General features: G+C 37.1%; 3 protein-coding genes across 3 annotated transcripts; 2 read left to right on the top strand and 1 right to left on the bottom strand.

Annotated features, from left to right (window-relative positions):
* The first annotated feature begins 1,386 nt into the window (after window positions 1–1,386).
* Window positions 1,387–10,690, top strand: LOC133038394 (uncharacterized). Its single transcript, XM_061116527.1, has 6 exons — window positions 1,387–1,984; window positions 2,177–2,483; window positions 2,748–3,010; window positions 3,556–4,786; window positions 7,236–7,693; window positions 10,598–10,690. The coding sequence occupies exons 1-6, from the start codon at window positions 1,580–1,582 to the stop codon at window positions 10,688–10,690; spliced, it is 2,757 nt and encodes a 918-aa protein (XP_060972510.1). The 5' UTR covers window positions 1,387–1,579.
* Window positions 10,540–19,367, bottom strand: LOC115717062 (uncharacterized). The gene is made up of 5 exons (XM_030646000.2): window positions 19,227–19,367; window positions 18,209–18,312; window positions 17,204–17,808; window positions 11,241–11,358; window positions 10,540–10,792 (listed from the first exon to the last, which is right to left on the bottom strand). The coding sequence occupies exons 1-5, from the start codon at window positions 19,299–19,301 to the stop codon at window positions 10,750–10,752; spliced, it is 945 nt and encodes a 314-aa protein (XP_030501860.2). The 5' UTR covers window positions 19,302–19,367; the 3' UTR covers window positions 10,540–10,749.
* Window positions 19,368–19,490: 123 nt separating this feature from the next.
* LOC115715573 (probable inactive shikimate kinase like 2, chloroplastic) lies at window positions 19,491–24,541 on the top strand. The gene is made up of 8 exons (XM_030644209.2): window positions 19,491–19,742; window positions 20,442–20,632; window positions 20,735–20,929; window positions 21,363–21,424; window positions 21,788–21,854; window positions 21,943–22,061; window positions 23,703–23,882; window positions 24,296–24,541. The coding sequence occupies exons 1-8, from the start codon at window positions 19,491–19,493 to the stop codon at window positions 24,406–24,408; spliced, it is 1,179 nt and encodes a 392-aa protein (XP_030500069.2). The 3' UTR covers window positions 24,409–24,541.
* Window positions 24,542–25,908: the final 1,367 nt, after the last annotated feature.

Below are 25,908 nucleotides of genomic sequence, written 5' to 3'. Positions count from 1 at the left end.
AGTAGAATAGGCGCATGTTTCGTTTTTAATTTCCAAATTAAGCGGCATTAGTAAGCTCTCCTTGAATACGACCCGATATGCCAACTCGTGGTTTCGCGGGCGGTGCTCTAATCGCATGGACGCCGGGCGGACCACCGGTGAGTCGGGGCAACTCGGTGGGGTCGAATCAAGGTCGTGGAGCTCGGTTCCCCACTGTAGGGGCGAGGTAGAGGTCCCCGAGGCAGGGCTCGTGGCCTGGGTGATGAGAACCCACCACGGGCCGCCTGTGCTCCCCGCTCGATCGTGGAGCCCAGACCCGGGAGTTACGGTTTGCGGAAATGCAAGCCCGGGTAGAAGAACAAGACCTCGAGATTCCGAGGTTGAGACGCCAGGGTGCTCCCCGCAGCCTCCAAAGGCCCATAGTTCCAAAGTGCGGGCACCCGCCCCCGCCGCCTGTGCCGAGATAGTAGTGGCGGCCCATAGATTGGAACCTCTGTATGAGCGGTTCCGGAAGCAAGCACCTCCGGTTTTCCTGGGAGGTCCGGACGTGATGAAAGCCGAGCAGTGGCTGACGGTGATCACCAAGATTTTGAACTTCATGGGTGTCACCGGTAACGACAGAGTGGTGTGCGCCACATTCCAGTTCCAGGAGGACGCTCTGGTATGGTGGGACATGGTGTCTCAGATCCATGACGTCACCACCATGACCTGGGAAAGGTTTCAGGAACTCTTTAACGCGAAGTACTACAACGAGGCGGTCAGAAGCGCCAAGAGGAAAGAGTTCGCTCACCTGACCCAGCGGGAGAACATGAGCGTCACTGAGTATACTACTCAGTTTGATCGGTTGGCGAGGTTAGCCTCGGGTATTGTGCCGACCGACTTCAGCAAGAAGGAGAAGTATCTGGACGGGTTGAATGCCAGGATTAGGCATGATTTGATGATTACCACAGACGACAGCACCACCTATGCTCAGATGGTGGAGAAGGCACTGGGAGCTGAGGGCGCAGTGGGGTGTATGTCAGAATCAGCCAGTACTCCGGTTAGTGGCGGGGCTCCTACCCCTCCTGCATCAGGCTATAGCAGGGGGAGTAGTGGTTCGGCCATTGATCAGAGGAAGAGAGCACCCACTGCTTCCGGTGGCTCGAGTCAGAACAAAAGGTTCCGGGGGAACCAGAACAGAGGGAGTCGTCCTGGTGGTACTGAGACCCGATTCTCCTATCCCGAGTGCCCTAGCTGCAAGAGGCACCATCGGGGTGATTGCAAAGGTCAGGGATGCTTTCATTGTGGCATGCCCGGACACTTCAAGAGGGACTGTCCCCAGCTCCGACCAGAGGCACCGCGAGCTCCAGCGATACCCACTCCAGCCAGGGTGTTCGCTATCACGCAGGCTGATGCAGATGCCAGCCCATCAGTTGTCACAGGTCAGCTTTTTATTAACAACTCGCTATATTCAGTGCTGTTTGATTCTGGGGCTACACATTCTTATGTGGCGGCCAGAGTCTTTAGTAAATTGGGTAGACCCTATGATAGATATGAATCAGGGTTTGGAACCCTGTTACCTGGCGGAGAATTGGTTATCTCCAATAGGTGGATTAGGTCTATGCCGATCAGGATAGATAGTAGAGAGTTAAGTGCTGATCTGATAGAGATGAGTTTAGTCGAATTCGATATTATTTTAGGAATGGATTTCCTATCTAAATATTCGGCGAGCATTGACTGTAAAAGGAAGATGGTGGTCTTCCAACCGGAAAGTGAAGAACCGTTTGTATTTGTTAGTTCAGTTCAGGGATCTCGGATCCCGATGATCTCGGCTATGTCAGCGAGAGAATTATTGCACGGCGGTTGCTTAGGGTTTCTGGCCGTGGTGGTGGACACCACTCGGCCAGATACCATTCGGCCAGAAGACATTAGAGTGGTTCGGGAATTTTTGGATGTTTTTCCCGAAGAACTTCCAGGGTTACCACCTCAGCGGGAGATTGATTTCGTGATAGACTTCGCACCAGGGGTGGAACCGGTTTCCAAAGCCCCGTATAGGATGGCTCCAGCTGAACTTAAGGAATTAAAGATTCAGCTCCAAGGGTTGCTTGACATAGGGTTCATTCGGCCCAGTGTGTCACCCTGGGGAGCCCCGGTTTTGTTCGTCAAGAAGAAGGATGGATCTATGAGGATGTGCATCGACTACAGGGAGTTGAACAAGCTAACGGTGAAGAATAAATATCCATTACCTAGGATCGATGACCTGTTCGATCAGCTTCAGGGGAAGACGGTCTTTTCTAAGATTGATCTCCGTTCGGGTTATCATCAGTTGAGAATCCGAGAGGAGGACATTCCAAAGACGGCCTTCCGCACTAGGTATGGACATTATGAATTTCTGGTTATGTCATTCGGACTAACCAATGCTCCTGCAGCGTTCATGGACCTGATGAATAGAGTATTCAAGAATTTCCTCGATATCTGTGTGATTGTGTTTATCGACGACATCCTCGTGTACTCTCAATCAGAAGAGGAGCATGAGTTACATCTTCAGATGGTATTGCAACGGCTTTGAGAACATAAGCTTTATGCCAAGTTCAAGAAATGTGAGTTCTGGCTATCTCAAGTGTCCTTCCTAGGGCACATTGTGAGCAAAGACGGGATCAAGGTGGATCCCGGGAAGATTGAATCCGTCAGGGATTGGCCGAGACCGAAGACAGTGACAGAGATCAGAAGCTTCTTGGGTTTAGCTGGGTACTACCGTAGGTTCGTCGAAGGGTTCTCCAAAATTTCAATGCCCCTAACCGAGCTTACAAAGAAGAATCAGCGGTTTATCTGGTCAGATAAATGTGAAGCTAGTTTTCAGGAGCTGAAACAGAGGTTGATTACTGCTCCAGTACTAGCTTTGCCTTCGGACAAGGAGAAGTTCGTAGTATACTGTGACGCATCCAAACAGGGTTTGGGGTGTGTATTGATGCAAGCCGATTGGGTCATCGCTTATGCCTCCCGTCAGTTAAAGGATTATGAACAGCGATACCCGACTCATGATCTGGAATTGGCCGCAGTGGTTTTTGCACTGAAGATTTGGCGGCATTACCTTTACGGGGAGAAGTGTGAGATCTATACCGACCATAAAATCTCAAATATTTCTTTACTCAGAAGGATTTGAATATGAGACAAAGGCGTTGGTTTGAATTAGTGAAGGATTACGATTGTGAGATCCTCTATCATCCCGGAAAAGCCAATGTAGTGGCAGATGCCCTGAGCAGAAAGGGTCCCGGGCAAGTAGCTTGTATGGTTCAGATCTCACCTCAGCTAGCAGAGGATATGGTTAGATCCAACATTGAGTTTGTGGTAGGTCAGCTTCACAACTTAACGCTGCAATCTGATCTGTTGGAAAGAATAAAAGTCGCTCAGATGACAGATCCGGAGTTGGTGAAAATCCGAGATGAGGTGTTAGCTGGTCAAGCCAATGACTTTTCAGTGTCAGATAGTGGGATGCTTTTGTATAAAGCCAGGGTTTGTGTTCCGAACAGTGTGGAACTGAGAAATGAGATCTTTGAGGAGGCTCATTCTACCCCGTATTCTCTGCATCCCGGCACCACTAAGATGTACCAAGATTTAAAACCGTACTTCTGGTGGAGCGGTATGAAGAAGAATTTGGTAGAATTCGTATCGAGATGCCTCACTTGTCAGCAGATTAAGGCTGAACATCAGAGACCAGCAGGGTTGTTGCAGCCTCTAACCCTACCAGAATGGAAATGGGAGGATATTACGATGGATTTTGTGGTCGGGTTACCTAGGACCACATGTTTATTTGATTCCATATGGGTAGTGGTGGATCGATTTACGAAATCTGCTCATTTTCTGCCGGTAAGAACAACATTTTCAGTGGATCAGTTGGCAGAACTGTATGTCAGAGAGATAGTGAGACTTCACGGAGTACCGAAGTCTATAGTTTCGGACAGGGATCCGAAGTTCACCTCCAAATTTTGGCAAAGTTTGCAACGGGCAATGGGTACAAGGCTGAAATTCAGTACAGCATTCCATCCTCAGACAGATGGTCAGTCCGAAAGGACAATTCAGATATTGGAGGTCATGTTGAGAGCCTGTGTTATGGACTTTGAAGGCTCATGGAATAAGTATCTACCGTTGACAGAATTCTCTTACAACAACAGTTATCAGAGTACGATAGGGATGGCTCCTTATGAACTGTTGTACGATAGGAAATGTAGATCCCCTATCCACTGGGATGAGACAGGGGAGAGGAAATACCTAGGTCCTGAGTCAGTACAGCGGACCAATGAGACAATAGAGAAGATAAAAGCTAGAATGCTTGCCTCACAGAGCAGACCGAAGAGTTACGCAGATCCGAAACGCAGAGATGTTGAGTTCCAAGTAGGGGAACATGTGTTTTTACGGGTATCTCCGATGAAGGGGATTAAACGTTTCGGGAAAAGAGGCAAGTTATGCCCTAGATTTACAGGACCTTTCGAGATCCTCGAGAAGATAGGTCAAGTGGCATATCGGTTAGCATTGCCTCCAGCCTTATCAGCAATTCACAACGTATTTCATGTCTCGATGTTGAGAAAATACGTTTCAGACCCCTCTCATATACTCAGTTATGAGAGTCTTGAGCTACAGCCAGACATGACTTATGAGGAACAGCCAGTGCAGATCCTGGATAGAAAGGATAAAGTCCTTCGGAATAAGACCATAGCATTGGTCAAAGTTCTCTGGAGAAACAGCAAGGTGGAGGAAGCCACCTGGGAGCTAGAGTCAGATATGAGAACTCAATATCCAGAGTTATTCAGGTTAGATTTCGGGGACGAAATCCTTTTAAGGGGGGGATAGTTGTAAAGCCCGCTTAGTTAATTTGGAAATTATCAGTTAATTATGATTATTTATGAAAATTATTTATATCTATTTAAATAATTTATTATACTGTTATTTATGGAATTCAGAAATGCATGGTTATGTTATTCAGTAGTTTTCATATTTTGCATTTCCGGTGCCCGGTATTTTGGAACTCGGCGTTTGGCTCAGTAGAAATCACAACTTAGTATGCTAGTAGTTTGGGGATGGGTTTTAGACATTGGGAATGTCGGGAATGGCCGGGAATTTAGAATTTCCTAAAAATACCCCTTTAGTGATTTTTATGTGATTTTATGGTGGAGGGGCAAAATGGTCTTTTTGCCCCATTAGTGTTTTGTCTTATGTGAGTTTATTAAATGAAAATTAAATGTTTATTTTTAGTTTACTTGGCTGAAATGAAATATGATAAGTGGATTTATGTTTATTTCTTTCATTTTTACAAAAACACTTAGAAAAGAAAAATAGAATTTTCAAACACTCTCTCTCTTTTTCCTCTCTATTTCGGCTGGTCACTTGGGGTGCTAAGGCTGGGTTTTTCTTCAAAATTCAAGCTAGATTCAACCTATAATTGTGAACTCTTGTTTGTGGTATGTGATCTCTAACTTTCTCTCTTTAATTTATTGGAAAAAAATGATGAAAATGGTGATGCATGCATGATAAATTGAGGTTGTTGCTGCTGTGTTTTGTTGTTGATTTCTGAGGTTTAAAGCATGATTTTTAGTTGGTAATTAAGCTACTTGTGAAGTATGATTCCTAGGTTGAGCATGCTAGAGTTTTATTATGCAAAAGTTTGATTTTCAACATGAAAATTGTGTAATCTGTTTTTGTGATGTTGCTGTTGTTTTTAATAGTTTTCAGAGGTGATTTTATGCTAGTTTAAGTAGAATTAAGCTAGTGGAATGCGTGATTAGGTGGTTTTGCTCAAGTTTGAGTTTAGAACTCAAAGCTTGAGCTCCAATGGCATTTTTCGTGTTTGAGGTTTCTGGGTTGTTTTGATGCCTTGGATATGTTCTAAGGAAGGTATAGAACAGGTCTGGAAAGTTTGAGGTGATTTGGGGTTGAATTGTGCAAGTTATGAAAATTTGATGTTGCTGCCTGCGAGGAACCGGAATTCCGGTTGTGCATCCGGAATTCCGGATGGGGGTCCTGAATTTCCCAGAACCGGAATTCCGGTTGGGCAACCGGTCTACCGGTTGGGGAATTTTCAGAAACCCTAGTTTTCCTCGTTTTTATGTTTTAGGGGGTATTGCCATGCTTTTTATCGATAGGGAAACTTTTAGTTCCTAGTTTAAGTCCCCGGGAAGTGATTTAGCGTGTCACTTATAGTGTTGTGATTTTTATGGTTTAGGAGCCAGTAATCCACCGCTCAGCTTACGTTCCAGTCAGATTGACCGGCACACCTGAATTCAGAATCCAGGTAAGATTAGTATAACAGTATGCATATGTAGATTACATGTTTAGCGTGCATGTAGGAAGCCTATTAGATTACATTAGTTGTATGTTGGCTTCGAACCATCCAACCCTGTCACGTCGCACAGCCGGAGTATGACCAGCAGCCGGAGTATGACCGGTTTGACCGATCAGCCGACACTTGGTTGGTGGTTCCGTGCTATTGACGTATCTCGTCGGTACAGGCTGGAGTATGACCAGCAGCCGGAGTATGACCGGTTCGACCGATCAGGAGGATATAGTAACACGTCGGTATAGGCTGGAGTATGACCAGCAGCCGGAGTATGACCGGTTCGACCGATCAGGTTGTTACGTGTCAATAGTACCGTCCCTATGAACGTTCAGAACTCAGTACCATGTTGGACATGGCAGTAGTGGCTCAGTACCATGTTGGACATGGCAGTAGCGGGACTCTGTATCGTGTTGGACACGGCAGTTCGAATTATGTATGAGTATTATTATGCTTTTCTTACTGAGTCTGTCGACTCACAGTTCTACGTTATGTGTAGGTAAAGGCAAGGCTAAAGCTGATGGACCGTGAGCAAGCTTGAGAAGATTGTACATGTCGGGGCGGTTAGGCCTGGAGCGTACGATCATCGGGACAGCGAGGCTGATTTTTGTAACTGGTCGTTAGACGACTTTTATTTTTTTGTAACAGTTAAACAGTTAAATCTTTTGTAAATGATTTTATAATCGGGATCCCGAGTCTTTTGTAATATTGTTTTATAAGTTTAATTAAAAAGCAAAATTTTAATTAATCACGTTTTTCCATAAACCTCGTTGATTAGCAACGAGCTGCACAGTACGTTTAAAAATCACGTAATACGCCTATGGTAGTTAGGGTGTTACAAAGGATTTAGGGGAGCTCAAGTATTTCTTGGGTATTGAAGTTACTCGGAGTAAACAAGATATTTTTCTGTCTCAAAGGAAGTATGTACTTGATTTGTTAACTGAGACAGGAAAATTGGGAGAAAAACCTCGTAATGCTCCAATGAATACAGCTGTGCATCTTACACGTGATGGGAAACCATTTGAAGATCCTGAGAAATATCACAGATTGGTTGGAAAGTTCAATTATCTAATGGTGACTCGTCTAGATATTGCATTCCCAGTTAGTGTCATTAGTCAGTTTATGTCTTCCCCAACAATTCATCATTGGGCGGCACTAGAGCAAATTTTATGTTACTTGAAAGGAGCACCAGGACGAGGTATAGTTTACAAGGACCATGGACATACCCGGATTGAGTGTTTCTCTGATGCAAATTGGGCAGGCTCCAAGGTAGACAGACGATCCACTTCAGGATATTGTGTATTTGTTGGGGGCAATCTGATCTCTTGGAAGACTAAGAAACAAAATATTGTGTCTAGATCTAGTGTTGAATCAAAATATAGAGCTATGGTACAATCTGTATGTGAGGTAATATGGATTTATCAACTTTTAACTGAATTCGGGTTTAAGACTTCTATTCCAGCAAAATTGTGGTGTGATAATCAAGCTGCTCTTCATATTGCCTCAAATCTAGTGTTCCATGAGCGAACTAAGCACATTGAGATTGATTGTCATTATATTCGTGAGAAATTCAACAAGGTCTGATCTCCACAGGATATGTGAAGATCGGAGAACATATAGGAGATATTTTTACAAAGGCTTTGAAGGGGGTGCGGGTTGATTATCTTTTTAACAAGTTGGACATGATTAAAATCTATGCTCCCGCTTGAGGGGAGTGTTAGAATATTAGTTGTAAAAATTAGGGTAACTTGTATTTAGTAGTTTTTTATTTTGTAGTTAGTAGTTTTCCATTTAGTCTCCTAGTTTTCCATTTATATGTGAAGACCGGAGAACATATAGGAGATATTTTTACAAAGGCTTTGAATGGGGTGCGGGTTGATTATCTTTTTAACAAGATGGACATGATTAACATCTATGCTCCCGCTTGAGGGGAGTGTTAGAATATTAGTTGTATATTAGTTGTAAAAATTAGGGTAACTTGTATTTAGTAGTTTTCCATTTAGTCTCCTAGCTTTATATATAAATATATACTATTTTATTGAATACAACATATAATTCTATTCACTGTTTTCTATATATATATATTGTAGACAAAAATTAATTGAATTTTCTCCGGACTTTTTATTTATGCATATGTTTATTTAAAAGAAAATAATAAATAAATAAATAAAACAATATATGATATATGGTGTGATGGTGATAGTGATCATGATTATGATCATATATATAAATAAAAGATACTATATACATTACATATATATAACATAAAAAAGAGAAAAAATGATTATAATGTTGATGATGATGTTATAGAGAAAAAATGAGAAAATGAGAAAGATAAAAAAAAACTAACCTGAATAGTGATCTTGATATGACAAAAGAAAAAAAAAGTGTAATACCTAATGTGTAAAGTGAAAAAGAAAAAGGAGAGATATATCTTAAAAATATTAAGAGTCCATTACACATTTATTTTGTTAAGAAGTATTAAGTGGCAAAAAGTGATTAAAAAAATATAAAAAAAACAAAGAGTCTATTAAGTCTAAATCTAAACAAATAGACCCTTAATCAGATTAATCTTGGTAGCTGAATTCGGCACAAATTTTCCATTATCTCCTAATAATATTAATGAAGAGGCAAGAAAAGAATTATTGACAATGAAATGATTGAAGATAACCCCTATATTGAAGCTAATTCATCCACGTGATCCATGGGGAGCCAAAGATCAATTGATGTTCCATTACCAATAATGAATCAAGATTCATCTTTAATAAGATCTCTCAAAGAAAAAATTCCCGTCGCCCCAAAAGAGGCACTTCTTGGCTTGAAATTAAACCAGAGGACTTGTTCTCACCATATTACTTAGCCAATTAGCCAAGAAGGTTTGGCACCATAGTGTATCTTCACCCGAGACCAACTTCAAATTTCTTAAGATTGAGATCTCCCACTCAAGGGGAAGGCAAATGGAGTTCCAGTTAGTCACACAGCCAAATAACAGTTTCTATCAGAAGTGCCCGTTCACCAACATTTGCAAACTACTTGTCTAAGTCTTGACAAATTCCTCTTGAGAGGAGGGTCAACATAGCATAATTTTCTAACACTTTGAAATAGACAATATAAATGCATTAATCATTCAACAAGCCAATCAAGATTCATTCAGCCAACAGAAGTAATCTGAATCATGCAACACCAATTCATCCAATGTAAGACTAGAGATGGTGTAAATTTATGTTAAGTTTGGTTCAAAAGTAAAACTAATTTGGCTTAATTTTTGCAATTGTAGTCGGAAATGTTATATTTTATACTAAGTTTAACAACTATTAATATGTACTAAATGTTACGTGCCAAGTCACATATGTTAAATTTTATTTTAGTTTTAGTTTTTTTTTAATATCATAATTTAAAATTAATAATATTCAATGTAGTGATAATCATTGAAATTTGAAAGCATAATAGTGATTTAAATAAAAACAAAAATTAGTATTATACTTTGTAATAGTAATTAAAAAAAATTATTATTCGTCCTAAATTTATCTTCAGAATTAATAAAAATGCTCATCTAGTTAAACTATATATACATGGATGCTGACGCTTTACGTGGCAACATTTAATAATTTGTTATTTTTTTTTTATTTTAAAAAAAAGTCACCCAATAATTTCTCATATAGCCACATTTTATATAGAATAGATTATTTTAATATTATTTTGTCAAGATGTGCTAAAAAATAATAATACACCACTTTAATCAAGGGTAAATACCATTTTAAACACGTGTTTTGCAAAAGTTACTAATTGGACATTCTGTTTTGTTAAATGACAAAATAGATTAAGTATTTTTTAAAATTGTACAAATAAGACCCTGAACTGATTTTTTTATCAAAATAAAACTTAATAATAATCCGATTTAGAGATGTTATGACAAAACTAGTTACATTTTCTATATCTATTCGTGTTAGAAATTGCATTAAAGTTGGTTATATGAAAAAAAAAAAATTGTTAAAAATTGAGCTCAATGTCTTATTTTTACTATTTTGGAAAATAAAGAGTATTTTGTTATTTAACAAAACCAAAGGTCAAATTAGTAATTTTTGTAAAACACAGGGTCCAAAATAGTATTTATCCTTTTATAATTAAAGACACTCTAACAGCTTATTATTCGGGTCCTTAATTATTCACAAAGAAAATGATGAAAATCCATATGGGTGGGAAATGGGTAGTTTCTAGTGCAGGCAAAAATTAAGATCACGATGGTGAACAACTTACAGTCCATCACAATTCTCTCTTTTTCTTTGTTTTCTTAACGAAATGTGTGGACAGATGCAAGTAATCAATGATAACCAAAGAGATCACATGTTGGTCATGCAAACCAGATGCGAAAAATCTGTATTATACAGAAATATATCTCACTAAAGAACCACTATAAGTCTATAAAATCCGCTCACATGGTCCAAAAAAAAAATACTAAAGGCTCATCTTTGATGTTTCTTTGCAATAGATTGCTCCACGAGATACCTACATCAAAAACACGGTATTAATACTGTTGGAATGGATAAGAATAATATGGTTCTAGATATTTTCTACTACCTATCTCAAGTTGATCTTAAAATAGTGCCAATTATATGCATGGAAAATGTTGACTACAATCTGTGCATTGATTAAAATCTGAAGATTTTATAAAAGAACAGGAGTGCCTCTTCCAAATCTAGGCACGAAACTGAATGAGAAAAAGAACCAAAAAAAGATCACAACTATATCTTAAATGATGACAAAACAAGATGTCAAGACATGGTTTTATATTCCTAGTTGAAACAGAGCTGGCAGTTCAACCCAGTCACTGGACACTTATCAAATGCAGAACAGCAATGTACTTGAGAAAATTGCTAATTATGAAGGAAAATAGTAGGCACTAAGTGAAAAAGTTGCGAGTTCATTCATTTTAAAGCAATAAAAATATACGTACTTTCCAGTGTAGACACCTGCAGAATACCATGCATTCAAGACTTCAGTAAGATTAGTCTCTGAGCTAGCAGATTGAATATTGCCCCCTTCTTTTCTATCAGTTTCTTTCCCCTTGTTAGCTGACAGGTAATGCAATGAAACGTCATTATATGCATTTAGAGCATACAATTTTCAAATCATAAACTACACAGTTCTTTCATGTTTACAGAAAGAATTCAAGACAATGACAAGATGATTCACCACAAACATAAAGTGGGTAATGATTACTTTAGTGGGTCATGTACATGTTTAGTAACTAAAATGTTTACAATTTGTTCCAATAAATGTCAAACTTAACCTTACCCAGTTAGAAATTGTATTCACATATGTCAAGTATCAACCTCAAGCTCTACTACACGTGTTTATTCTGAAACTTAATCATGTCAAAGAGGCATAAATAAAACCTCCTGCTTCATGTTAATCTGACAATGATTTGAGTTGCTGAAAATCACTTAAGACAGCACCAATTTAATTCCAACCAAAACAACCTAATGACCAGAAGCCAATATTTCAAAAGCACACTAAGTCTATTCTTTTAACAAAGCACTAATAAAATACAAGTCACATGGACAGTGGACTCCACCCTTGTATTCTTTCATCTACCAAAACTTTACTGTTTGTTCGATATGTATATTAGCTAGAAACTACGCTAATTAGTTTCCTTTATTCTCTTAATTTCCTAGTATAGCTTTTCTAAGTTGTATATAAATATATATTATTTTCTCAATGGAATACAAGTCAATTATTCTCTTCTCCATTGTTTTAAATAGTATCAAAGCAAAATTTGAAATTCTAAGTTAGGGTTTATCCCAAAATTGTGGTTTGCAATTAGGGTTTTCTTCATCTTTCTTAAGGTTCATTTTTCGAAAAACACTTTTAGAGAGCACGTGAACTCTCACTGCCAACACCAACAGACTAACCAGCTGCCAATCAGCAAAACCCTGGAATTTGGTGGCCAGAACCGTCGCGTGTGAGCCACACGCGCCGCCTGAAGCTTCGGCAACAACCCCCACGTGCCGACATGTCAGTGCGGGTGAGGTGTCTTTTTCCGGCTGTCTCTTTGTTTGGTTTACTCTTTGTGTATTTCAGACCTTGTAGTGTGATTCTTTGTTCTTTCTCTCTTTGGTATTGCTTCGCTGTTTTAAAATTATGATAGAAATTTAGTCAGCTATTGTGACAGACATGGTGTCGTTGATGTCTAAAATTACTGACCATAAACTCAATGGTTCATCTGCTCCATCTACGTACTGAAACTACTCCATCTGCTCCGCTTACTAGTGCTTTGGTATGTTGCAATAATCGTAATGCGTTTGGGAGACTTTCTATCTCAAGTTAATAGAAAGGGGGATATCCATAAACTTGAACTTTCTACACAACAAATTTGAGTGTAGAAAGTTCAAGTTTAAAAATCAGCAAAGACAGTTCGCTAATGTTGCAAGCACTAGTGATGCATCTGACAAATCGGTCATTATTTTTGCTAATGAATTTGCCAAGTACTCATGGTTCCAGGAATCACTTAAGTTTTCATCTCCTTCTGTTATAACTATTGCTGATTCAGGTAAATCTAACACATGCCTTCTTTCCATATCCTCAAAATGGGTCATTGATTCTGGTGCCACAGATCACAAGACAGGTAATTCCAATTTCTTTCTACATTTCGATCTCATAGTTCCACCAATTGTTATCTCAGCTGACGGATCTTCCTCTTCTGTTCTTGGATCTGGCACCATTACTCTCCTACATCTCTACTTCCTTTGTCATCAGTCTTACACTTACCTAATCTATCATTTAATTTGCTTTCTATTAGTCAACTCACTCGTAATCTAAATTGTTGCATCTTATTTTTTCCCAATCATTGTTCCTTTCAGGATCTTATGACGAAGAAGATTATTGGTAAATGACATGAATTCGCCAGCCTGTATGTTCTTGATCCACTTCCACCAATCTCTATTGCTTGTCCAAATGTCACTTCTACTTTTGAGGCTCATTGTTGTTTGGCCCATCCATCTCTTCCTCGGCTCAAGAAACTTTCTCCACAATATAGTAAAGTGTCTTCAATAGATTGTGAGTCGTGTCCGTTTGCTAAACATCATCGCGTTAGTTTGAATCCTCGAGTCAATAAACGTGCTAGTGCACCTTTTGGGTTAGTTCATTCTGATGTTTGGGATCCTTCTCCTATTTTGTCTAAACTTGGATTCAGGTATTTCGTTACTTTTCTGGATGATTATTCTTGTGTAACTTGGTTATTTTTAATAAAAAATCGTGATAATGCCAAGGAATATACATCTGCTCAATTATAATCTTATATGATCTCTAATGACATGATTTATGAAACTTCTTGCGTTGATACTTCATCCCAAAATAGTGTAGCAGAATGAAAAGACAAACACCTTCTTGAAACTGCACGTGCACTCTTGCTCCAAATGAAAGTTCCTAAACCTTTTTGGGCTTATGTTGTTTCCACACCATGTTTTCTTATCAATCGCATGCCATACTCTATACTTAATGGTGAAATCCCATTTAAAATTCTCTTTCCTGGTAAGTAATTGTTTCCAGTTGCTCCTCGAATATTTTGACAGTGTTTGTTTTGCTCAAGATGTTCATCCACATGTCACAAATTAGATCCTGTCATCAAAATGTGTCTTTCTTGGTTATTTTCTCATTCAGAAAGGATATAGGTGTTATTGTCCTGATCATAATAAATATCTTGTTTCTATCGATGTTACTTTTATAGTAAATAACTTATTTTTCTGTCTACACCTAATCTTACTCATTATGGGAAGGATGATGATTTGTTGGTATATTCTATCATATCTTTTGCGCCTGAAACGTGTTCTGACGAGTCTCTTGTCCCTCCACCTGCCATGGTCACAACTCCTGACATGCCTACACCACCTTCGCCTCCTTCACCTCCTATTAAAGTGTACTCCAGGCATTCGCCTCCTCTTCCTCTTGTTTCATACCCTGCACCAACGTCTTTGCCATCAGATCCATACCCCAGCGAAGATCTCCCTATTGCACTTTGTAAAGGTAAATGCAATTGTATCTATCCCATTTCTTCTTTTGTTTCTTATAATCATTTGTCCTCGCCTTCTTGCTTCTTTATTATTTCTCTTGATTCTATTTCGATACCTAAAACTTTTCGTGAAGCCCTATCTCATTCTTGTTGGCTTGTTGAAATAATAGAAGAGATGAATGCTTTAGATACGAATGATACTTGGGACTTGGTTGTTTTACCTTCAAGAAAACAGGCTATTAAGTGCAAATGGGTATTCACAGTTAAGGTGATTCCCGATGACACAATTGCTTGCTTAAAGGCTCACCTTGTTGCTAAGGGTTATGCTCAAAACTATGGAATAGACTATTGTGATACTTTTTCTCCTGTTGCTAAGCTAATATTTGTTCGGCTGTTTATTTCCATGGCAGCTACTCATCACTGGCCTTTGCGTCAACTCGATATCAAAAATGCTTTTTTTCATGGAGATCTTCAGCGAGAGGTGTATAGGGAGCAATCTAATGGGTTTGTTGCTCAAGGGGAGTCAGGACGAGTCTGTCGTGTTTGCAAATCTTTGTATTGTTTGAAACAAAGTCATCGTACTTGGTTTGGTAAATTTAGTCAAACTATTGAGAAATTTGGTGCATTGAAAAGTAAGTTTGACCATTCTATGTTCTATAAAAGATCAATGATCGGGATTATTTTGTTGGTTGTGTATGTGGATTATATTGTTATTACCGAAGATGATACTAGAGGCATATTATCCCTTAAATTGTTCCTTAATACCCAGTTTCACACGAATGATTTGGGGGTGCTCAAGTATTACTTGGGAGTTGAAGTCACTTGGAGTAAACAACGTATTTTTTTATCTCAAAGGAAGTATGTACTTGATTTGTTAAGTGAAATAGAAAAATTGAGAAAAAAACCTTGTAGTACTCCAATGAATCCTATTGTGCACCTTACAAGAGGTGGGAAACCATTTGAAGACCCTGAAAAGTATCGCAGATTAGTTGGAAAATTGAATTATCTTACTATGACTCGTCTAGATATTGTATTCTCTATTAGTGTGGTTAGTCAGTGTATGTCATCTCCAACAATTCATCATTGGACAACATTAGAGCAAATTTTGAGTTATTTGAAAGGAGCACGTAAACGAGGCATCATGTACACAGATCATGGGCATACTCATATTGAATGTTTCTCAAATGCAGATTGGGGAGGTTCCAAGGTAGATAGAAGATCCACTTCAAGTTTCTGTATTTTTGTTGGAGAGAATTTGGTTTCTTGGAAGAGTAAGAAGCAGAATGTTGTGTCACGATCCAATGCAGAGTTCGGATATAGAGCTATAGCACAATCATTGTGTGAGGTGATATACATATATCAGCTATTAGCTGAAGTAGGACTCAATTTTAGTACCAGCAAGATTGTGGTGTGATAATGAAGCTACTCTTTATATTACATCTACGCCTATGTTCCATAAGCGGACTAAGCACATCGAAATTGATTGTCAATTTCTTCATGAGAACATTCAGCAAGATTTAAATTCTACAGGATATGTGAAGACTGGAGAACAAACTAGGGTACATCTTCACAAAATCTCTTAATGGGGGGTGGGTTGATTATTTTTGTAACAAGGTGGGGATGACCAACATATATGCTTCAGCTTGAGGGGAAGTATTAGATATATATATTAGCTGTAAAATTAGTTAGAAATTAGGCTAATTAGTTTTCTTTTATTCTCTTAGCTTTCTAGTATAGCTTCCCTAAATTGTGTATAAATATATACTATTTTATCAATAGAATACAAGTCAATTATTCTCTTCACCATTACAGTGTTATTAAGAGGTTATCCAAGAGAGCCATAAGTGTCGTTAAACTTCAAATAATAATTACAATAATAGTAGGGCCCGTTTGGAACACAAGATTGGACAGGAAATGACTGGATTAGATTGAACAGCACTGGACAAGAATGGATTATGCTGAACGTAATTCTGTGTTTGGTTTAAGAGTGGACTAGACTATTTTATTTATTTATTTATTTTAAATTAAAATAAAATAAAAAAACATAATAATAAATAAATAAATAAAAATGAATAATTCCTAGCAAAATATAAAGACGAATAATAAAAATAATTAAATTATGAAATAAAATAATATATCATATATAATTAAATATACATTATAAATATGTAAAAATAATTTATTATATTTTTATTTAATAAATAATTAAAATAGTAAAACAAAAATACTTGAAGAATACAAAATTATTTATGTTAAATAATAATTTAATCACTAATTTAATGCAAATATTAATTTTCAAGAATATTTATATAATTTTTAATAATATAAAAAGAATATATAACTTTATTATCATATTGTTTTCTTATAATCAAGTTAAATAATTATTTTTTAATTAATATTATTTTAAATTTTGAAAGCTTATGTATGATAATTTAAAATTATATATTTTTACTAATTTTACTGAATAAGTTTTTGATAAAAAATTTATAAATAAATTTGTAATAATTCTTTCATTTAAATTCTTATTAAATTTAAAATGTATTAACAAAATCAAAATTTAAAAAAAAAAAACGATAAAAAAAATCTCACCTATATTGGATTATTTATCCTACCCTGCCAGATGGAATAAATAATCCGAGAGAGATGAGATTAGCTATGACATTCAGCATGCCCAAACACTGGACTGGACAAATTGGCCTATCTAATCCAGTCCAATCCAGTGTACCAATCAATACCATAAAGAGTTTGACTACAATAAAACAATATTGATACCTCTTCACATGTCAGGTCTTGAGAATTAGAATTTTTACGGAAATGTGCTTTGAAACATTTAAATACACCAGGACAAACAAGTCATGGTAATTGCTTGATATATAAGATCTTTACTACCAAGTAGAAATCATGCTTACCTTCATTTGAATTAGAATCATCAGAATTTTTTATCCTCAAGGAAGATAACGCTCTTTCAGCCGCTCCTATTGCTGCTTCAACTATGTGGTTATCTTGCTGAGGGAACTTCTTCCTAGGATCCACTACCCCACATCCATCAATACAAGTTTCACCAGCACATGATCCACCCTTGAAACAAGTAGGAACCGAAGTGCATGGAGTGATAAAGCATTGACTCGCATATGGGCAACATGGGCAGGACATAGCTTGAGTACAACTTTGTTGTTCTTGGACATTAAGTGTAGTAGCGTTATCCCACTGCATACCAGTGCTGGTACCTTCATGGGTATATTGATAATTCCAACCACCATATTGCTGAAGCTGCTGAATTATCTGCTGCCTTTTCTCCTCAAGCTCATAGTATTGTTGGAGTAACTGGTTATAATCTTGCGCATCTTGTGGATATGAATAGCTCATTGGGACATCCTGAGTAACTTCTGCATGCGACTCGGGTATATGTGGATCTATAAAATGAGTTTCCTTGACTTCAGAAGGATTACTAGTTTCTCCTACTTCTGTAGCACTTTGTGGTTGAAGATTGCTTTTTTCATCTGCATTCTCCTGTCTTTGCATGACCAAAGAAATTGTACATAGCTTTAAACATGATATATAAGAGAACCACCACACAATAATACTTGAATAAAATAGGCACATTGCAAATGCATTTAAAATAACTAATAGCATTGATTAAAGTAGACATATTAAAGAAAGGCAAATCCAAAAAGTTGAAATAAATAAAGCAATTTTTGATGGCTTTAGAAGATCCTCAGAAACAAATACCAACCACAGGTCACGAAAGATAAGGCAATAGCTTAAAACACAAATGACATAACAAAAGTTTATCAATGATGCTTTTTTCACATAACTAACTATATCAAAATGCAACAATTCTATAAGAATGATAGAGCATATTATATTATGTAGAACAAAATTGTATGTTGGCTTTGGCCATGTTATATGCTGACCTTTTAGTCTCCTGATGTTCATCAATACCAGCATGATTTCCACTGCCGCTTACAAGCTCTCCTTTATCTTTTGAAACATCATTAGCCTTTTTTCCATGCATTGTCTAGAAGGGACAGGAACATTAAAAGTAAAACACATTAGTACTGAAGAAAAACATATAAAGTTCAAATGGACAACAAAATAAGTAAATAAGATAACTGACCAATTTTTGAACACAAACTCATGGTACTTGAATACATGTTACAAGTTACAACCTTTTTTCTTTCCAGAATTTTAATTCTAATTGATAAATATTTTGTGAAAGTGCACATATTGATAAGTGACTACTAATAACATTGCTAATACTCACCAAATAGTTGATTGGCAAGTAAAAGAGCGATCCTAAATTTATTTTTTTTGTTGTACATCCTTACTTTCTTTTACAACAAATGGAAAACTAAAACAGCAGCTTGAGGTTGTGAAGCTATTCAAGCTAGTCTGTTGCAAATAAAATCTAAGGGCACTAGTTCATTATATCGATGATGCAGAAGTATGCTTTTAGGCCTAAATTTTCCACTTGTTCACTCATTTGAACTTTCCCCATATCATTTAGTAAATTTGAAAAAACAAACAAAGAAGCAGACATAACCAGGGTATGCATAGAAAAGCACTGATAAAACTTTGACCAGCCTTCAAGAGCAAAACAAGCGTAGAATAAGTGGAAATTCTGAACCCAGATTCATCTATTTCACTTTTATCCCATTTGAAGTTCATGAAAGCAATAACAACAATTTTATATATCACATCTTTAAAGTATTGGATTTAGTAGAACAAAGGTAAAAATGTTGAATGAGAAATTAGCCCAAATCTTGTAGAACAAAGAATAAGCCACCAAAACCATCTACAATTCTTTTTTTTGGGGCAGATGGATTTTCTTGATTGTGCAAGTGAAGTCGATGCAGAAAATGGGTGGCGGTCATTCTTTTGGTTGAGAGAGAGAGAGAGAGAGAGAGAGAGAGAGAGAGAGAGAGAGAAGACCTTGTATTTGGAGACGGCGTTGTTAAAGGCACTGATGAGAGCAGAATCATCCCACAAATCACCTTGTTTCGCCATAACCACCTCTCTTTTTATGAGCTAAGCTAAAACCTCTGTTCCCACTTTAAACCCTTCTGCGACATTATTTTATTTTATTATTATTCCATTATTTATTTATATTATAATTTGTTTTGCGACCACTATTCACTTCATAAAAATAAATATATCCAAACAGTCAGGACTCGGCCTATCCTATCAACGTTTCAAATGGCTACATCATTTTCCGTGAGCTTATTGAAATTTTCCCAGAACCCAAACACTACTACTACTACTACCACTACAAACACTCTTTCCTTTCTCCAACCCAATCATTATTTTTCTTTTAGACCCACAAATCCTTATCTCCCTCGCTTTTTTACCACCAATGACAATGGCAATGCCTCTTTCGACAATTCCCACCCTCGCTTCTCCCGCTCCCACGGTCTCTCCTCACTCCCTCTTTCCACCAACCATTACGAGGTAATCATCCCTCCCCTCTATTTGGTTGCCCAGAAATTTTGTAGTTTTAGTTTTTTCTTTGCTTGTAAGGCAATGTTTATTGAGGAGAATGAATTGCTGAAACTTCTCGTTACTTTCTACAGATGTTTCCAATTGACATTTTATGACTCATTTTCTATAATGGATCGCTTTGTTTACTAAAAGAATGTATGAACTTTATTGCTTGGGTGACAAGAGTATGGAAATGTTTTTAGGATTTGTCCATGCTTTTTGCTCATGTTTCCAATATGCCAACTTTATCTCATCTTAACATAGAGAACATATTTTAATGATCATGTTTCTTGTTGTTGTTGTCAGAAATCTATATTTTGCTTGTACATGTATGAATTTCTTATGAAACCTTATATGTTTGATTCGTAATAACAGAATTAAGATGTAACTTTCCCTGTCTAGTTCTTATATTTCAACAATTGGCTTATATGTTCAAATGTCTGTAAGTGGTTTTTCTTTTTTAACACTTCATGTGTATCAATCTGAGAAATGACGAGGAGTGTCCAACTCCTTAATTGACCTATGGTTTTCAACTCTGCTGTAAGATCACTCAAATCATAGCTAGACTGTGGAACAGTTACGTTTTGGATTAAGTTATGTCCCCTTTGTAGTTGATTATTTTGGTTTCATTTAATTTACAATACTATTTTCTTGTAAAAACATATGCAGTTCTTTGATAATTCTTCTGAGGTGGAACTGAGGGTACATTTAAAGGACCAAAATGTTCGAAGTTCCAAAGATGTTTTTGTGGATGCAAATGAAACCTCTTTAACAATCAGAGCACTGAATTCTGGGTCTCCTACCACACTAATTGAAACTAATCGTCTGTTTGACAGAGTAAAGCCTGCAGAAACAATCTGGTTTGTAGAAAGTTGAAAACCTAAGTGCATGAATTGTGTAAGTTTTATAGAACTCCTCATGTTTAGGATGATAATTAGTATTATTGACTTTTTTTTCAACAGGTTGATAGATGATGATCAGCTGGTTGTAATCTTGAAGAAGCAGGATCCAGATTTAAAATGGCCTGACATTATGGAGTCCTGGGAATCCTTGACAGTGGGATCTTCACAACTTTTGAAAGGAGCTTCAATCTACATTGTTGGGGAGTCAACAAATATCAACCAGCAAGTGGCTAAGGAACTTGCAGTGGGTATTGGGTAACTTCTCCGTTTTTGATATATGATATCTACACCTTTTGTGTTAATTGAAAAAAACGAGGATGCTAGTAAGTTGTAATTATCCTACTATGTGCAGTATAATGTTCCATTTAATTATCTATGTTCCTCATTACCAGTCCATTGTTGGTTGTCTGTAATCCTTCACGAGCATTCAAATTAATTAGTTAAGTCATTATTATTTATTAATAACTACTTCTTATGAGAGAAGTAAGTCGTCGTGCCTTCAATATCTGTATTTGGTTGAAAAAAAGAAAAACTCAAGTGTCCAACATGCATTTATTGTAGTATTGTATCATCAGTAAGTGCCCTTTTACTGTTAAAATCCAGTACTTTGCAAGTACACCCGCCACAAGTTAAGCCTAGGTATTTTCACACTTTAATTACCTCTGTTGAAGATTGAATTGGTTTTCAGGTATACACCATTTAGTACGAAGGAGCTGTTGGAAAATTTTTCCAAGCAAACTATTGATTCATGTGAGTACATATTCTCTCCCCACATTTGATCATCGATTATGGCCTTTTCACCTCAATTGAAATCAGTTCAATAACAGGTATGAAGCTTAGTGACCAAGTCTGGCTGTAGAACTACTGAACTTTTATGGTGCATAAAGGGACTAACTATTAGTTATCTACATGTTATAGATAGTCAAGTAGATAATTGGTGGATATAACAATTAACATGTAGATAGCCACTCAGCAATAATCTTCTACAGTTTTGCATATCTTTTTAGCATTGGCATTTGATGAAATACAACTATGGAGCTAATACTGACATATCCTTATGATATGTTGACATAAATGATATTAACCTAACCAGTGTAATGTAATTAATATCAGGGGTTCTTTCTGAAGGCAGTGACTCTGTAGCTGAAGCAGAAAGTGCTATATTAGAAAGTTTAAGCAGGTACTGCCTAATAAATTGTTTATTTGTTTGTTTGTTGTACGATTGATTTGCTATTGAAAATGTAACCATTTCTTTGTTTTGCCTACAGCCATGTTCGGACTGTTGTTGCAACACTGGGAGGACAGCAGGGAACATCTCGAAGGGCTGATAAATGGCGACATTTGCATGCAGGATTTACTGTGTGGTTGTCGCAAACTGAAGCTATAGGTAACTTGCCTTATTTTCTCAGATAAGGGACATCTAGCTGTGCTTATTATTCCTTATTCCTGAAAATTTTTTTCTAGACTCGTGATACACTTTACATATGCTAGGAGGGCCAAAAAGGATTAATCAAATACCAGGAGTAATCTGGGCAGTTTGTTAGAATTTGGGAGAGGGTATGCATGAATTCTATTTGATTGAGCTTGGTTCTTGGAGAGTGCAGGTCTCTCGAACTCCTGTGGGTTTACTGTTTCATTTTCTTTTGCATTCAATAAAGTATCTCCATTATCCCTCTGTATTCTGGTTGTTTTGTCTGGTTTGTATCTTCATTACAGGTAGGGTTGACAGGCCTATGACTTGTCTGGTTTACCATTAAAAATAAGTAACCTGTACCTGATAAGCTAGGTCCATGTAATTAGTTTCTTTGGCTCTTTTGGTTTCTTATTTAATCCTATTGGCTGGTTGTAATCTTGGGTGGTTATGTCATTAACGGCTGAAGCCTATAAATAGAGGGGTGGGAGCTTCATAGAGGGGGTGTGAAGGAGTATTTGAGAGAATTCTTATTGTATCTTTGTTTGATTTTAATAAGAAACCAGAGAGGAAATTCATTGATTCTTGTGTGTTGTTTGCCTAGACTTTCTAATCTAAGAAAAGTCTATCATAGCTACATCGTTGTATTTCATTAACATTTTTATACTTATCAAATCTGCAACTTGATCCTTGCTTCTTCTCTCATTTTCCTCTTGTTTCCCAAATCCATGATATAGCAACTAAATAAGATTATTATTTTCTTTCATAGTTGATGATTGAAAGACCTTTTTAACTTTTGAGAACCCGGGACTGCACCAGCAAAAGGATTTAGGTACCCAAATCCACATTGGTGCAGTTATTGAAGAAAATTTTAATCGAAATGAAAAGCCATAATGAAAAGGTAGTCTTAAACAATTCAACTTGGCTTTCCAATTTCCATTGGTATGAGCTGGAACTCTCATATTTTATAGCTTGGCTTATGTTCAGCCAAAAGTAAAGTGGATAGAGGTGCAGCAAATAGAATGCATTATTGAATTGGAACTAAATTAATTTGAGAAGTGCTATATTTTGTGCACTTTTGGCCCAATGAACATATGATTAAGTTGCGGATCATTCTAGTCAAATGATGTATTGCCTTCTTACCTATTTTGCTTGAATGAGATTATGTAATTTTATATAATAATTGAGTTTATTTAAATCATCCAACTGGATAAGCCATTCATCAGTTTTATCTATATTAAGAGGAAATATAGAAGCTATGCTTTTGTATTTTTTTGGTTTTGCTGTGTAGCTGGTAGTGTGTTATTTGGTTTAGTTTGTTCTTCTGTTTGTAGAGAAAAGTCAGAGTTACTTTGGAATAGGGGGTCTTTTGAATCAACTTGTGCATGTTTTGGGGCTTCAATCCCAAGATTGGAACCCTTGTTGAATAGAGATCGTGTTCATTCATTTCTAGACATCTCTAGTATCTTCTCACAACTGTGCTGGGTTTGATAGGCATCTAGAAGTACTCCTCTTTGTAATCAAATTTGAATCTATTGTAAAAACCCAGAAGCTATAAGCCTGATTCTCATTAGTTGCATAATAATTTGTAATCAATCCCCGCGTACTTTCTCGCAGATGAAGAATCAGCAAAAGAAGAAGCCAAGAAACACGTTCAAGATGGTGGATCAGGTTACTCAAAAGCAGATGTTGTCGTCAAGTTCCAGGGCTGTGATACAGATCATCATGCCAAAAGTTTGGCTCAGGCATGCTTGAGTGCCCTCAAACAATTAATTCTAGCTGACAAGAAGCTCCCAGGTACTCCATACTAACCTATTATTTCTCTTGCCTTACTGGTTAGTTTTGGCACGGTGATACTTGTTCTTCTTGTTCTTTACTGCTAGTATATGACGAAATATAATTATAATTCAATTACTTGACGATTAACCGAAGTTCCATGCCCTGATGAAACAGTAAACAAAGGTAGAGTAACTTTGAAGTCAAGTAGGGCACACTATATAAACTGATAATAAAAAGGTTTATGAATAACTTCATTTATAGTAAAACATCTATTTCCAACTTCACCTGCCATATTGTGGTTACTATTATGTTTATCCATAGTTAAGATTTATGAACAAAACAACCTTAATATGTATTCATAGTATGTGATTTGTTTATAATTGTTTGGTCGTATCTGGCCAACCTTTTTTTACTTGTGTGTGAATTTGAAGGTAAGAAGAGCCTGTACATAAGGTTAGGATGCCGTGGCGATTGGCCGAACATTAAGCCTCCTGGTTGGGATCCATCATCGGCTGGAGATGGAGTATCTCCTGCTACATTGTAATGAAGAGTTAAATGACTTGAGTTGGGAAATCTACCATGCACAGTTGAGCTTTCATTTCCACACATACATTAGTTGTTCTGTAACAGTCAACATATTTTTCTTATTATTATTAGTAGTTTCCGACATTAACTAAGTTTCTCTTGCACCACAGAAAGCTACTGGAGAAATTGCACTTGTTCATTTTGTTAATGCCCAAAAAGAAGGGTTATTTTCATCCCTAATATAAATAGTATTATGACATAAATCAATCTAAAAAAAATCAAAAGGTAAATTAGTCTCTGGTGTTTACCGAGATTTTCAGAAACTTAATAAATAGATCTTCAGAAATAAATAAAACAATAAATAGTAGACAAATAATTTTTACATGGTTCGAACGTTAATAATTCTTAGTCCGCGAGTCAGTTGTATTGGCTTCTTAGGCAAGTATTTTGATAATACAGTATGTGTTTGCAGTATAAACTATAGCTTTGCACTCTTTTTTTTTTTGAAGTAACTATAAAGAGTGGGAGACCAGGAAACCACAAAACAGCTACAAGAGATGGAGGGAAATTAAATCCTCCAGATTCGATCCTTATCTTGCTTCAATGCTTCCTTAGCATGATGTTGGGCAACACTGTTAATATTTTTGGAGATGTGGTAAAGGGAAGCATTAGGGAATTGAGATAGAGATTTCCGAATTAACTCAATTACACTTGACAAAGTCGAATTGTCCTTCCATGAGCTCTTGACTTTAGAGATTAATTGTAAACAATCTAATTCAATGGACACAAGTGGAATTTTGATTGCAGCACACCAATAAAGGCCTTCCAACATAGCTTGGGCTTCAGCGAAAAGAGGTGTAGAAGCACCCCACTTGGACAAAGAAAGGCCTGCAATCTGCTGGTTATGGTTGTCTCAGATTGAAGCTCCTAGACATATTCTATACTGCTTCAAATTAAGGGCAACATCAATAGAAAGCTTGAATTGATCATGAAGGTGAGAATGTATTGTTGGATCATTACAAGGTGGTAGGGCCTGATCAGATGCATTGGATGCCAAAGGATTGGGTTGGGGCATGACAGTTGGAGCAGCTTGATAGTCTTGCAACAATGAACAAACACAATCTTCCACCTTTATGGGATTGTTAGTAGTTCGGTTGAATAGAGCAAAATTTCTCTTGTTCCAAATCTTCCAAATTAGACTAATAAATAAGGTGAAAGTATCAATGTTAAGATGATCTAAGCCTCTTAAATAGAATTCAGTATTGTCGCAATTAAGATTAGCTACATAGAAGGCTTTGAGAGAGGACTATTTCCACACAGACTTAGCTCTAGAACAGTGGAGAAGGAGGCATGCGTGACTGACTCAACTTCTTTGTGGAAAAAATAGTAGAAGGGGCTATGAAGGGATTTTTCTGGGAAAGGTTCAGACTACAAGGGAGAATGTGGTTGAAAGTTTTCCATGTAAAATGTTTAATTTTTGGGAGTGTTTTGATATTCCACACTGTTTTCCACCAGTGTT

This window comes from Cannabis sativa, chromosome 5 (genome assembly GCF_029168945.1).
Source record: "Cannabis sativa cultivar Pink pepper isolate KNU-18-1 chromosome 5, ASM2916894v1, whole genome shotgun sequence".
Lineage (NCBI taxonomy): Eukaryota > Viridiplantae > Streptophyta > Magnoliopsida > Rosales > Cannabaceae > Cannabis > Cannabis sativa.
Note: the sequence above shows the minus strand (reverse complement) of the source record. Positions and strands in the feature narration are given on the sequence as shown.